The sequence below is a fragment of the Aedes albopictus genome, chromosome 3 (assembly GCF_035046485.1).
Source record: "Aedes albopictus strain Foshan chromosome 3, AalbF5, whole genome shotgun sequence".
NCBI lineage: Eukaryota > Metazoa > Arthropoda > Insecta > Diptera > Culicidae > Aedes > Aedes albopictus.
The window spans coordinates 111402290-111415803 of NC_085138.1; the positions used below are offsets into that span (position 1 = coordinate 111402290).

General features: G+C 35.5%; 1 protein-coding gene across 1 annotated transcript in view; it reads right to left on the reverse strand.

Moving 5' to 3' along the window:
• The window catches only part of LOC109423405 (uncharacterized), a 234113-nt gene that overhangs the window by 31366 nt on the left and 189233 nt on the right, over positions 1-13514 (reverse strand). Inside the window, exons 8-9 of the mRNA XM_062843025.1 lie at positions 1010-1116; positions 150-303 (exon numbers count right to left, since the gene is read on the reverse strand). Coding sequence (XP_062699009.1) covers positions 150-303; positions 1010-1116 — 261 coding nt within the window. The remainder of the gene's footprint in view (positions 1-149; positions 304-1009; positions 1117-13514) is intronic.

The window sequence follows — 13514 nt, forward strand, 5'->3', positions numbered from 1 at the left end:
CACATCAATCGATCACCTCCTCCCGGTCGGTCGAACCCGCGCGCGGAGCGATTGCGATCACATTTTCAAGAGAGCGAGATTGTCTGCTACCGATAACGTGCACCGTTGTTGTTGCTACATAAATAAGGCAAAATTTCGTATGGACCTACCTCAAAACTTGGTTCGTGCACACGATCACCGACTGTTGGTTCGAGTCCTGACCGTCGCGCACCTGTAGCACCACGTGCACCCAGATGAAGTCGTTTTGTCGCCGCTGCATCCGGACCAGCAGTATACAGGACCGGTCCTGCTCCGATTGGGTTACTGAAAGAAGAAGACAAGGGCCGTGTGAGTCAACTGGTGAGTTAGGAAGATTAATCACCCGGGGGAGTGTTTGGATGGCTAAATTTCAATTAGGCTAATGTTCCCATATGGTAATCAATTATCCCTAGGGGATAAGACAACCTTTGATGGGAGAATGAAAGGAAGGCGTGCTCTCAGAAAAGTTCCAAAGTTTCTACCCGCATCGATTAGGGTCATTGATTGATGTTTGTGCTACGCGCGACGAAAGTCGTCCCATGAACCATGTCGGATCGGTGGGTAAAGCTTTGTTTTGCGTTGATCGTCGAACGTCGAACGTCGAACCAAGACCGAACCTCCCGGGAACATGGCGACATGGTTGTCAAGATCATGTTTACCGATAAGCGATTTGCCATCATTAATTTCTTAATTACTTGAGATGTTCATCAGGTTGCGTACCGCCGACGACGATGACATCGATCAAGATCAACGCAGACTCAAGCGATCGCCTCTGGGGGATCGGAATCTGTGTGTTTTACCCAGTTCGGCATCTATCTATCCATCCATCACTCACATATCACCTACCGCACAGCTTCCCCTGATATGATCACCGAGGCCGAGATAAACCACACACACGCAGGGCACATTCCGATCGATTTGAGTCTGTCAGCGCCCGTGAGTTTCGTTATCATACACGATGATAGGGGACACTATGTAGAGGTATACTTACTCAGTCGGTGTTTGCTTTGTGCCTCCCGCGTCGATTCCCAGTGCAGCAACTGGTACCATGAAATGCCCTGCAATTCGTTGCGATTGTACCCGAGATGGAATTCGCCGCTGAAATTGGAGAGAAGAAACGAAAATTTTCCGCGTTAAAACTCGTGGGCGTACATAGGAAAGATGAACAAGAAGGGGACTGTGGAACTAGAATTGCTCAACGCATTGATGCCTAAGAATGAATCCCATTTTACCTATATATTGTACCTATTACAATAATTCATGGCAATGTAGTTTATTTCCTACTCAGAGCCCCGATCAACTCTGATTTTGCATAAAACGCTACCCGGGCAGAAAAGAATTACAAAACAATTGCAAGTTTGAATGGTTTGTTTGAAATAAGTGACAAAATGGTAAAAATAATAACCGACATTGTCCTATGAAATAACTAAAGAATGTTAAATTTTGACATTACAATGCAAACCAAGAACAAAAAAATATGAAGTTGATAATTACAAAATATACCATTATTAAAACAGAACAATATCAAAATTAGTTATTCGCCTGTCAACCAAAAAAAAATATCAAAAGTTATCATTAGAATAACCAAAATTAAAATTTTGTCATTATGTTGTTTTCAATAAGTGCCAAAACTGATTTTTTTCTTGGAATTATTCAAAAAAATCTTCCTGTTTTTTTGCATGAAACTCTTTTAGGAATTCCTTCACAAATATCTCAGAAAATTCCTTCAAGATTATTCCAGGAATTCCTCCAGAGATTTCTTCAGGAATTACTTCATGAATTTTAGTCGACGTACCCTTTTACATTTTTTTTTCAAGAATTTCTTGTGTGAACCTCCACAAGATCTTCTAGGATTCTTCCAGAGATTCATAAACTGGAAGAACTGCTGAAAAAAATCTATGGAGAAGAAATTTCAAAAAGAACATTTGTACACTGCAAATTTTGTTTGCTGGTATTCAGCAAACTTTGCTGATTTTTTTTTTGTGCTAATTGCATTCAGCAATACGAATTTACTGACTATCAGCAATAATTTTTCAACTTGCTGAACCATCCAGCAGGTTTGACAGTTGATCAGCAACGTTGTGCTGAAATTCAGCAATTTATTTTGCTTATTTTTTTTGTGAAGAATGGTGTGAAGAATGCCCGTGTAGCTCCCGGCTTAGAATAGCACTATAGTGCTATCCGTATCCGGACCACCTGTTCCGGTGGTAAAAGTCCACCAAACAGGTAACCCCAATCCAAGGTGTCAGGCGGCTCGTGCTGAGGGATGAATGGTTGAGGGGGTTTAAAATATGCTCGATCTTTAACGGAGCCCGTAGCGTGGGTAGATCGCCTTTTTGGATTGCGTTGCGGTAAAAGATCTACCAAACCGAACCCTAGTCTTAACTGCTTCCAACTAATGGAACAGCATAACTTAGTAATCGGAAAACACTTTGGTCCTTATTACATTTTACACCTTGTTGAAAGTGATAGGTCTCGGTTTTAGGTGTGGCCGAGATAGACCTTGAAACAGGGACAAGTGGATTAGTATTCCTAATCTTTTATTCGGTGTTCACTAGTTTGAAACAGTAAGGACTAGGGTTCCGATGCATGGTCAATATCGGTATCATTTCTAGACATTATCGTTAGGGGATCCGATTTTGACTGGAAAAGGAGCGTGTTCAAAGCGGAACCTATCAAACAGAATCCTCTCTTACGATCAAGTTGAAAATGACTACTGTAATAAAACCGAATACTTTATAACTTCTCAATGGTGATAAAGTAATACGACATGCACTATACAAATGACAAGGGTTATAGACACATTCTACCGTGACGTTACAACGTTTTGACGCATTCTTAGTCAGATTTTCCTCTATAACTCATGAAAACGAGCGTAAACCGCGAAATATGTTTTCATATTCGGATTCCTTGTAAAATTTCTGATATATTTGACCTATTGAACATTTAGTTTTCATTAGAAAAACGTGTTCAAAATGCGTATTTGTAGCGTGACGTTACAACGCGCTAGAATCCGACCCTCTCTAACGCGCTACCCACATCTTAAAAAATCTGCTCGGATTTTTATGATATTCTGGATTTTTTTTTACCATTGAAATTTATTGGATTGTTCTTCAATTCAATGGAATAAAACATTTAAATTTCGGATTTGTTTTTGAATGATCGACTTTTACTTTTCGTGACGTTACAACGCCCGTTCAGTTTCAAACAGGGTTCTGCTCGCGTTGTAACGTCACGAAAATGCACATCATGTTAGAATCAGAATAATCAGCCAAATTTACCCGAATTTGTGAATATATCATTGCATTATCTTCACTGCTTCAAGGGGAACTTTATTCTATTGAAAATCCGTTTTGTGATAAATGGCTCGGAGGGCCAAGTTATTGCTATCAATAGTATGAATACTTCTTCATGAAGGTTAATGACACCGGCACCCATCTTTGGTTTAGTATCACCCATATTCTTCTAGTTTTGTTCCAAAGACTAGCGCGCTGAGATCCGTTATTTTGCACCGCCAGATATTTAAATTTTTCAGCATACATATAACTCATCACGCCGTCGAGATAAGGCACATTCTACCGTGACGTTACAACGTTTCTACGCATCCGTAGTCAGATGTTGTACTTTAATTCATAAAAACGACTGTAAACCTCAAAATATTTTATCATATTCAGATTCCTTGTAAAATTTCTGATATGTTCGACCTGTTTAACATTTAGTTTTTATTAGAAAAAATTGTTTAAAATGCGTATTAGTAGCGTGACGTTACAACGCGCTAGAATTCGACCCCCTCTACCGCGCAACCAACATCTTGAAAAATTTGCTCCGATTTTTATTTTAAACTGAAAATTTCTCCCACCATTGAAATTTATTGGTTTGTTCTTCAATGCAGTGAAATAAAACATTTACATTTTGGATTCGTTTTTGGATAATCGACTTTTACACTTCGTGACGTTACAACGTTCAGTTTCAAACAGGGTTCTGTTCGCGTTGTAACGTCACGAAAATGCACATCATTTTTGAAACAGAATAATCAGACAAAATTGCCCGAATTTGTGAATATATTATTGCATTATTTTTACTGCTCCAAGAGCAACTTTATTCTATTAAAAATCCGTTTTGTGATAAATGGCTCGGAGGGCTAAGTTATTGCTATCAGCAGTATGAAAACTCCTTCATGAAGGTTAATGGTACCCATCTTCGGCCTAGTACCACCCATATTCATCTAATATTGTCCCAAAGACTAAACCGTTGATATCCAATACTTCGCACCGCCAGATATTTAGATTTTGCAGAATTTATGCAATGTCATTGATTCAATTAAAAACGCTTTAAGATGTGCGAGCAGATATTGAACCAAAGACATACCTGAGGATCTGCATACCACTTAGGGGCATCAATTTATGTGATTCCAGAGACAAATAGACCTAATTCTGACAAAAAAATCCATCCTATGTATGTCAGAGTCATAATTACTCAGAGAGTTAGTGTCTTCGGTAAAATTGTTTAACAAGTCAAAAACTTACAGCTGATTTACTATTGGATGTGAGATTCAGACACACTGGGAGACGCTTATTAAAAGTTTACAATAATTTAGAATTTCTCAAAAAGTTTTCAACAAGTTTTGATTAGTTGAGAAACTATTGTTTGGCAAAATCTTTGGGCACTTTATAAGAAGTTACAACATGTTGAATATTTTTTGAATAAATATAAAGTGCACTATTTTTCAAAATTTCAACTACCACTAGTCAGTTAGAAACTTGAACCAAACGGCTTTTAAACTGAAAATTCTGGACAAGATAAACAACTTTTCCAAAGACATCAACATTCTAAAAGTCTAAAGTCTAAGTAATTAGAGTCCCGAGATATATATGAGTTTCAATTTCGTCTGTTTGTCGGTGATTCTAGTTATATCAAAAATAGATGTAACACTGACGTTATATCCATCCCATATATTTCAAGATCCTAAAATTTAGACAGTTGGTGTCCTCGACAAAATTGTTTGGCTGGTCAAGAATTGATGGGCCGTATGATTTCAAATCCTTCCACTAGGAGGCGCTAGAGGGCATACGCATTTTTAGTTTTACTTATCTCAGGATCGTGATTAATTGGAAAGATGGTTGCTTCATTAAAGTTGTTTGGTAGATCACTAGACTTTCAGTATAATAGCCGTATGTTATTAATTTCTGCCACACAGTGGTGGTAATTGCAAGTTTTCAAAAGCATGCCAATTTGATTAATTACCCAAAACACATTCAACAAGCCGAAACTTTTTATAAAATATGTTAAAAATTCTCAAATTTTGACTGATAGTTCCTCATCTTGTTATCTGTAATATCTACAATTTTGGACTTGATTGGTTAGCTCTATACAAAGATGCAGCGCTTTAAGGACATACTTGTTAGAATCCCAAAATGGCCGCCACAATGGCCGACTTTGGCACCTACTCACGATTTTGAAAGCACAAATCTCTAGGTAAACAAAACCAGCGCATCTGAGCTTCTTATTTTAAACTTATTACAAGTGAGCAAGAACAGAATAACATAATTTACTGTTGTTTGAAGCTTGCTTCTTGAGATTTGTGCGTCAGAAGTTCTGATGCACTGTTGAAGCGGGATTTCAAGACGTTTGTCCTTAAGCAGAATAATATTTTTGGCTGTGTTCTATTAACTCTTATATCTAAGGAATAAGTGAATCAAATCAAATAAAATTTTGAAAGTTAAGAATTATATATTGATCTTTGATTACAATTTGATTTGAATACAATATGTCCAAAGTGAAAAATGTTCCAGCCTGTAGAATACTTTTCAAGAAATTCTAATCCCTTGCCTACTTTTGCAAAATGGAAACTAACGTCTTCTAGTGGCAAAATCTCGCATCTATTGGTAAATCAACTGCAAGTTCATTACTTACCAAACAACTTTGCCGAAGAAATCGTAATTCTATGTAAAAGGATCCTGAGATGTATGAAATTTAAAATTTGTAAGTTCTCTCTCAAACTATCCATCAACTGTAAGTCTTTGACCAACTTAATAACTTTGTAATTTCGTCAGTGTTCCGTCTGTTGGCCACTCATATCACAGAAATTTTCGGTTTGAGTGGTACTAGATTACGATTAAAAAAATTTACAATATCGCAGTACAGTTACATAGGGGCCGTCCATATACCACGTGGACAGAAAATTCATGGTTTTTGACCCCCTCCCCCCTCCCCGTGGACAAGCGTGGATTTTTCATTGACCCCTGCCCCCCTCCCCCATTGTCCACGTGGACATCAGAAAAAAAGTTTTTCACATTTCTAAAAAAATAAAGTGATTTTGAAAAGTTTTTTTTTAATTTTTTTTTCGTATATCATGTCTTAAATATAATTGAAAACTTTATAAAATACATATATTCTATAGCTTTACATAGAATACAAACAAGTAGCACAAAATAGGTACCTACAAGTTTTCAGCATTGTTTTTAATTCAGCTTAATGTTTGTGAGAGTGTGGGTTCGATTTTTGCTCCAGTTGGTGAAAAATTTTCGTCAAACGGAAATTCTTCAATGGGTGTTTTTCGTGTAATGTCTATCGCCTAATGTTAGTGATTGTTCAATGTTTAGTCTGTACAGCCTCTGGTTGAAGACGGTGTTTTTTAGAATATTTCAGGCCAAACATTTCAATAGGTCCTATCTGCATTTGAGAGGCTCTTTTTGTTCACTTTCTCTTTTAATTATTGCAAAGTAATGATACATTTTTCAACAATTATTGCAGTACAAATCAAAAGACGATTGTTTTGACTATCGTTCAATGCAAGGAGAAAAATAAACAGCTGAGATATTAACGAAAGAGAGGGTAACCAAAGAGAGCCTCTCTTCTGCAGATAGGACCTTTAGACATGTTTGGCCTGATTTATTCAATCTATGATTGTCTGATTGTTTTGTTGAGATAAGGTAATTTTAAATCTTAGATTTTTGTTGAGATAAGATTATATTTCTTAGATTCTTACAAAAACCAAAATTTACAGCAACTTAATTGTATTGGTGAGGCTTAGACTTCAATATTCATTTTTCATCTTAAATTTTAAATGAACCTACAAAAAAAAAGTTTTTGAGATAAGCCTGCAAATCCCTACATGTATTTTGAAACTTTGAAGTAGCTTAAAAAATTTATATGAAACTTGGAAAAATTCATACAGAACTTCAAAGAAAATTTTCTGACTGAAACACCAACATTTGCATGGTCTACACTCCATTTTAAATCTCCAGTATATTCCTCGATGAAGAAAACTAAGTAATTAGAAATTCTGATAATTTAAAACAAATTAGTCTGTGAATCAGTACCATATTTTTTTTGTATAATAAAATAAAATGTATGAAAGAACTGTTGAAGAGAATTCCATCAATAATGCGACATGATTTGTTTCGTTTGTTGATTCTTGTTTCCTAATTTATATGATAATGTTGTCCACGTGGACATTTGACGAACCCCTACCCCCCTCTCCGTGGACAAGCGTGGACTTTTCGCTAACCCCCTCCCCCCTCCAAGCTGTCCACGTGGTATATGGACGGCCCCATAGTAGATTTTGGCCAAACACCATCTCCCCGTCCTTCAAAAGTCTATGTAGTTTATTAACCGGCAATGGTACGCAATTAATAAACGATATCTCGAAAAAGAGCTCATACACAACGAGAACGAAACTGTTTTGCATATAGAACTACGTTTGTCCAATTCAGAAGCCGTCCAAGCCAGAAAGATTTAGTCTTTTCCACAGAACTTTTTTTCGTGACGTTACAACGCAAACTTCAACCAGGTGAAACTCAGGCTTCCGTGAACTGATTTTCTTTTTTTTAGTCTCATTTGAAAGATCTTTTCGAGTACAAAGAGCATACAAAATTTCATATTTGTAACGTTTTCCGTATTTGAATAAAATTTAAAAATGTTGATTTTTCGTGACGTTACAACGCAATAAAAACCCATACTATGATCAGCCATATTTCAGAGTTGTAAAGTCTTCCGATTAAAAATCTTTTTATGCTAAAAAATCTACATACATTTATCTACAAATGATGGAAGACTTTTGAAAAATCAGTGTGTTGGTGTTTAAAATACGATAGTTTGGATGAAAAGTGTGCCTAAAAGACTTAAAATCACGATTTTAATGTGAATCTTAATCGTCATTCAATTTATATTTATTGTAACACTAATATCATGTCGAATACATTTTTGGATGACAAAAGTAATGTAGAATGTGATAAAAATGTCAAATATGCCATAACTCAACTTTGAAAAATTGGTATTGATGATACGGGGCCCGTAGAATGTGTCTATACCATAATAGATCAAATATTGGTCGCAGTGGTTTATGTTCCGAACAGAAAAAAATGGTGTGAAGAAAAAATGGTGTGTAGGGATTTCTGTTGGAATCTCTAAAGAAATTTTTCAAGGAATTCCTGGAGAAACATTTGAATGAATTTCCAGACGATTTTTGAAGAGAAATAAAAAAAACAAATCATTGGAATCATTTGAAAAATCTCCTTTCTAATGAAGTCCTTGGAATACCGAAAGAGACCCTGGAAATATTTCTCAATATAATTTCCGAACGATCCATCGAGAAATTACTAAAAGTAGTGTCGAAATCTACTTCGTCTTATGCGTCAATTCCCGTCACATCAGGCGGAAAATAGACAATAATTACCATCAGATGTAAGCAACAAGATGTAGATTATTATTAACCAGCCTCTATGGCACTGGAAATTAAGTAATTATGCGAAATTTAACGAAACTTCACTCCACTGATGAGTTGACAATTTTATCGTTTTTCGTACGACGAAAGGCAATCCTACCAAAGCTGCAGATAGCCGAAACGTTCTTCATCACCGATCAATTTGTACTTTGCCAGATTCACTTGTTGAACCAACCTTCGATTTTTCATTGGTTTTGATCACCGTTTACTTAATTTGTTGGTTTTAATTGGTTTTTCTCGGTGATGTTGAATGTCTTTTAAAAAACCATTTAACGTTTCAACCTACTTTTTTATTTTTTCGGTCATCATCAGAAACAATTATAAACACATGAGAAAAAAAAAAATTACAAATTACAAACATATTCAAATTTCAAAAATTAACACAAAAAACAACATTCGATTTGCACCCCACAGCTCAGTGATACTCTCAAGTTGGATTTCACTGCTGCAGAATGCAGCAAAAGCTGTTTAAATCATATTTTTTACCATTCTATGTAACATATTGTCTCGTAGAAGGTGAGACGGGCATTGAATTCAGATTGTGCCTGCAATAGACGTGGACAAGACAGAAACAGAATTCGAGGGACAATTATTCAATCTTATTATTATAAGGGAAATGTAGTTTTTTTTTCACAATTGTTTTACATGATATCGAAGCTAGTTAAAAAATTGACAATTGATACCAATTTGGCCATTGGGCGTTAGGCGAGGTGCAATAATAAACTCGATCTTTATTGATCGATACTATGTTAGATGGAAATAAGACACAGAACCCTGTCCCTGTAAGACTTTTCAAGAAATTGCCAGTATAACTCTTGTAAAAATCCCTGAGGGTATTTTTGAATTTCAGGTGAAATTTCGAAAGAAATTGTTTGGAGAATATCAGTGGAAAATACCTGGGAAACACTTACCAAAGAACATTTATTCAGAAGCTTTAGAAGAGCTTCTGGGGAAATGTTCCAATAGAGGTCCTAGAAAAAAATCGCTGGCTGAAAGAATTCTTAAAACAATCTTTGACTTCTAAATGCGGTGAGGAATCAACCTAAAGCTGGCAATCTCAATATTAAAGAAACAAAAATCTTCTAGATTCATACTGAAATTTCCGATTCCTTTAGAAGAATTTTCAAAATGACACCCAGGAAGAATAGCAATCCCAGAAGAAGTTTTACTCGGAATCCATGGGAAACTTCCTTAACGAATTCTAGGTCAAATTTCGGAAGAGATTCTTAAGGGCATATCTTAAGGAAGCCATAGATAAACTTCTTAACGATTCCATGGAAGAATTTTTGAAACAATCCTTGAAAGACTCTATGAATGCATTCCTGGAGTATTTTCTGAAGATATGCATAGTCTGATTTTGAAAGGAATTCATAAGTGAAAGAAAGGAATCCGTAGTGAAATTCATGAAGGATATCTGAGAAGAATTTTTAAAGAAAACTTTGGCGAGACTATATTCAGGAATCTCTGGAAGTGGTTTAAAAAGGAACTCCGAACCTTCAGTTTTCTTAAAGAAATCTCTGGAAGAATTTTCTAAAAGAATCTCAGGAGAGACTTCTGAAAAATCTATGGAGAAATTTTATAAAAGGAATTGTGGCAATTCATGGATGATTTGAAATTAGAATCCCTGGAGAACTTTGGAGTTTGGAGTTTCTGAAAGAAATCCTTTCTAAGAGAATCCATTGAAGGATTTATAAAAGAGTTCTTAGTTTCTGAATGAATCTTTAGGAAACTTCAGAGGAATTCATGAACGACACTATGGATTAAAAAAAAAAATCTCTGCAACAATCCCTAAAAGGATTCTCAAAGAAATCTCAGAAGGAATCCCTGGCAGAATTTCTTAAATTCGTTGTGGTAGATTTTCTATAGGAATCACTGGAGGAATTTCAGAAAACAAAAATACCTGAAGAACTTTCTAAAGAAATTCAATGGAGTAATTTTTAAAGATATCCGTGAATGGTTTTCCAATTATATCCTTCCTGAAATTTCTGGAAGAATTTTTGAAGAAATTTCTGAAGAATTTCTGATGATATTCATGCAAGAATTTCTGAAGCAAGATGTTGAACCTTTGAGATCTTTTGGAAGGAATTTCTAATGGAATTTCCAAAGAAACTGTCCGCATGATTCTCTGATAGGTTTTTTCAAAGAATACGTTAAAGAACTTCTGGGAAAATTCTTGAAGAAAATTTTGAAGGAAAACCTGGATGAATGTCTAAACAAATATCTAGAAGAATTTCCGAAGACATCGCAAAACGTATTTTGGAAAGAAACCTAGGAAAATCTATTGTTGGGAGGACTTCGTGAAGGAATTCTTCGGAGTAGTCTCACCCCGCGGAACACTCATTAAAACAGGGTTTTCTTTTTTTATCTGTATTAACGAGAGCACTATGCTAGTTCATCTCGGGACCCACGCTTTACTTCCCTTCCGAAGGAAGAACTCACATTTGTGAGTTTGTCGGGAGCGGTAGCGATCCCAGGTCCTCGACTTGATAAGAGTATTCTGCTTAGCGTGTTCAAAAAGGCCGAAATTCTCTGAAGAATTTGTCAAGAAAGCTCTCCTGGGATTTCCTAGGAAATTCCTCAAAGGATTGCTTCCGGGATTCCTCGTGGGATTTCGTCAGGAATTCCTCCAATTCTACCAAGATTTCTTAAGGAAACCCTCCTGGAATTCTTTTAGGAACTCCTCCAGGAATTAATCCAAGACTTCCTCCAGGAACTGTTTAGAGATTCTCCTAGGAATTCCTCTTGGGAATGCTTTCGGGATTCCTCTAGAAGGATTCCATTAGTATTTCTCTAAAAATTCCTTCTGCGATTTCTTCAGAAACTCCTCCTGGGATTCCCTCCCTGGAAATTTCTCAAAGGACTCCTCCAAAAATTTCTTCAGAAATTTCTCCAGGAATTCTTCCAGAGATTCTTCTTGGAATTCATGCAGAGATTCTCCTGAAAATTCCTCCAGGAATTCCTGCAGGGATTTCTCCAGCAATTTTTCTAGAGATTCCTATAGGATTTCATTCAGAGATTCCTGCCCAAGTAACACAGAAAACATCTTTGAACATTGATTTTGAAAAAGATGTTATAGTACAGTACTATAATCGTATCTGAACACATCTTATGTTGAAATCATGTTTTATCTATGTTTGACAAAAACAAGTTTCGAAAATATATTATCAACATTTCCTTAAGTAAGAATGACGTAAATTTAACGTTGATTATACAAGATTTTTGAATCATCGTTTGCTTCAATTAAATAAGTTTTTTGAAACATTAGCAGCACATAGTTAAAACCTTTGGTTCGAAATATGTAACCAGTACGTTATTTTTAAGTATAAAATACGTTAATGTACAAGTTAATAAATTCACAGTATCTTCTTGAACGTCACTGTCTTGAATATTATATGAATCATTTTTTACATATAGAATACACGAAAATTAAGCAATAATAGCATCCAACACTTATTTTTTGCCTTGCCATTTGCTTAACAGGTATAAACACAGGTAGGTATAGAAATACTCTTTACATGGTTGGCGACTGTGGAAACCACTTCAGGTGTGAATGGATCCGTAGAAGGAACCAACCATTTTTAACTTCACTTCAATGTCAGCCCTACTATCACATCACTTTCGATACTTACGTGGCGGTTTAATTGCACTTAAAACCCAGTTTCAACACAATAATTGCCCCCGCGAAAAATTTGAAATCATTTCGTTGTAATTGGCACCGTAAACTGCGCACTGCGTTTGTTATTGTTATACTCATGTTCAAAATAGGTATCACAAAACAAAAATCCCATCCATGTATGCGCTATTGACAAGTGGATGTTTAAAATACGTTCCAACGATGTTTTTTCTTTGTATTTTTAAGGTATTCGAGAAACTTGTTATTGAGATGTCCAAAGGATGTAATTTAAATGTATATCTAATATTTTGTATTTTCTATATCAGACCAGATGGATTACAGTGCCTGCTAAAAAGTTTCACATTATAACATTTCAGCCGTTGATTTATCTTATTTTTTTCTCCCAATTATTAATTATCTGGTGTTATCTGGGATATTTAAAACATTGATTGAAATAATTTTTTTTCGTTATCGATAATGGTTAAAAAATTCTTATTCTAAAAACACATCAATACAACATAAATTAAAACTATCATTTCAAAACTTCCCGACGGTACTGTGTAAAGAAGCCATGATTGAAAATGTGTTTTAAATTCTCAAAAAAAACCAGAGGAATGACAAAACCTCCCTACTTGTTTCCAATCCTATGGAAAGCGCATGAATTCACGAAAAGTGAATATGTTTACTTGACCATAAATTTTTAATGGCACATAAAATTGGGTCATAGTAACCAAACATCGAGATGGTAAATTACAAGTGAAATGAGAGGCTTATAAATTATTTTGAGCCATGACAAAATAGCACCAAAATAGGTGTCATATTTATTTACATAGTGTGTGTTTGATAATTTATGATTTCTCTGCAAGCAAAAGGAAGTATTTACGATGTTCGCAGAAAACATGTTCAATACTTAATTTTATGTTATAATAATGTATTGAAAAACATCTTTAGTAACATCAAAGATGTTTTATAAGCCGCCATTTTTTGCGCTTTTTCGGTGATATAAGTGTACGAAAATACGTTTTCGATATTTGGAACAAAACATTGGTGTTTGTATGAAACATGTAACATGTACATTATTATAACAAGTTGTGTTGCTTGGGTGCAGAAGTTCAGCTGGAGATTCCACCAGGAATTCATCCTGAAATTTCTCCAGGG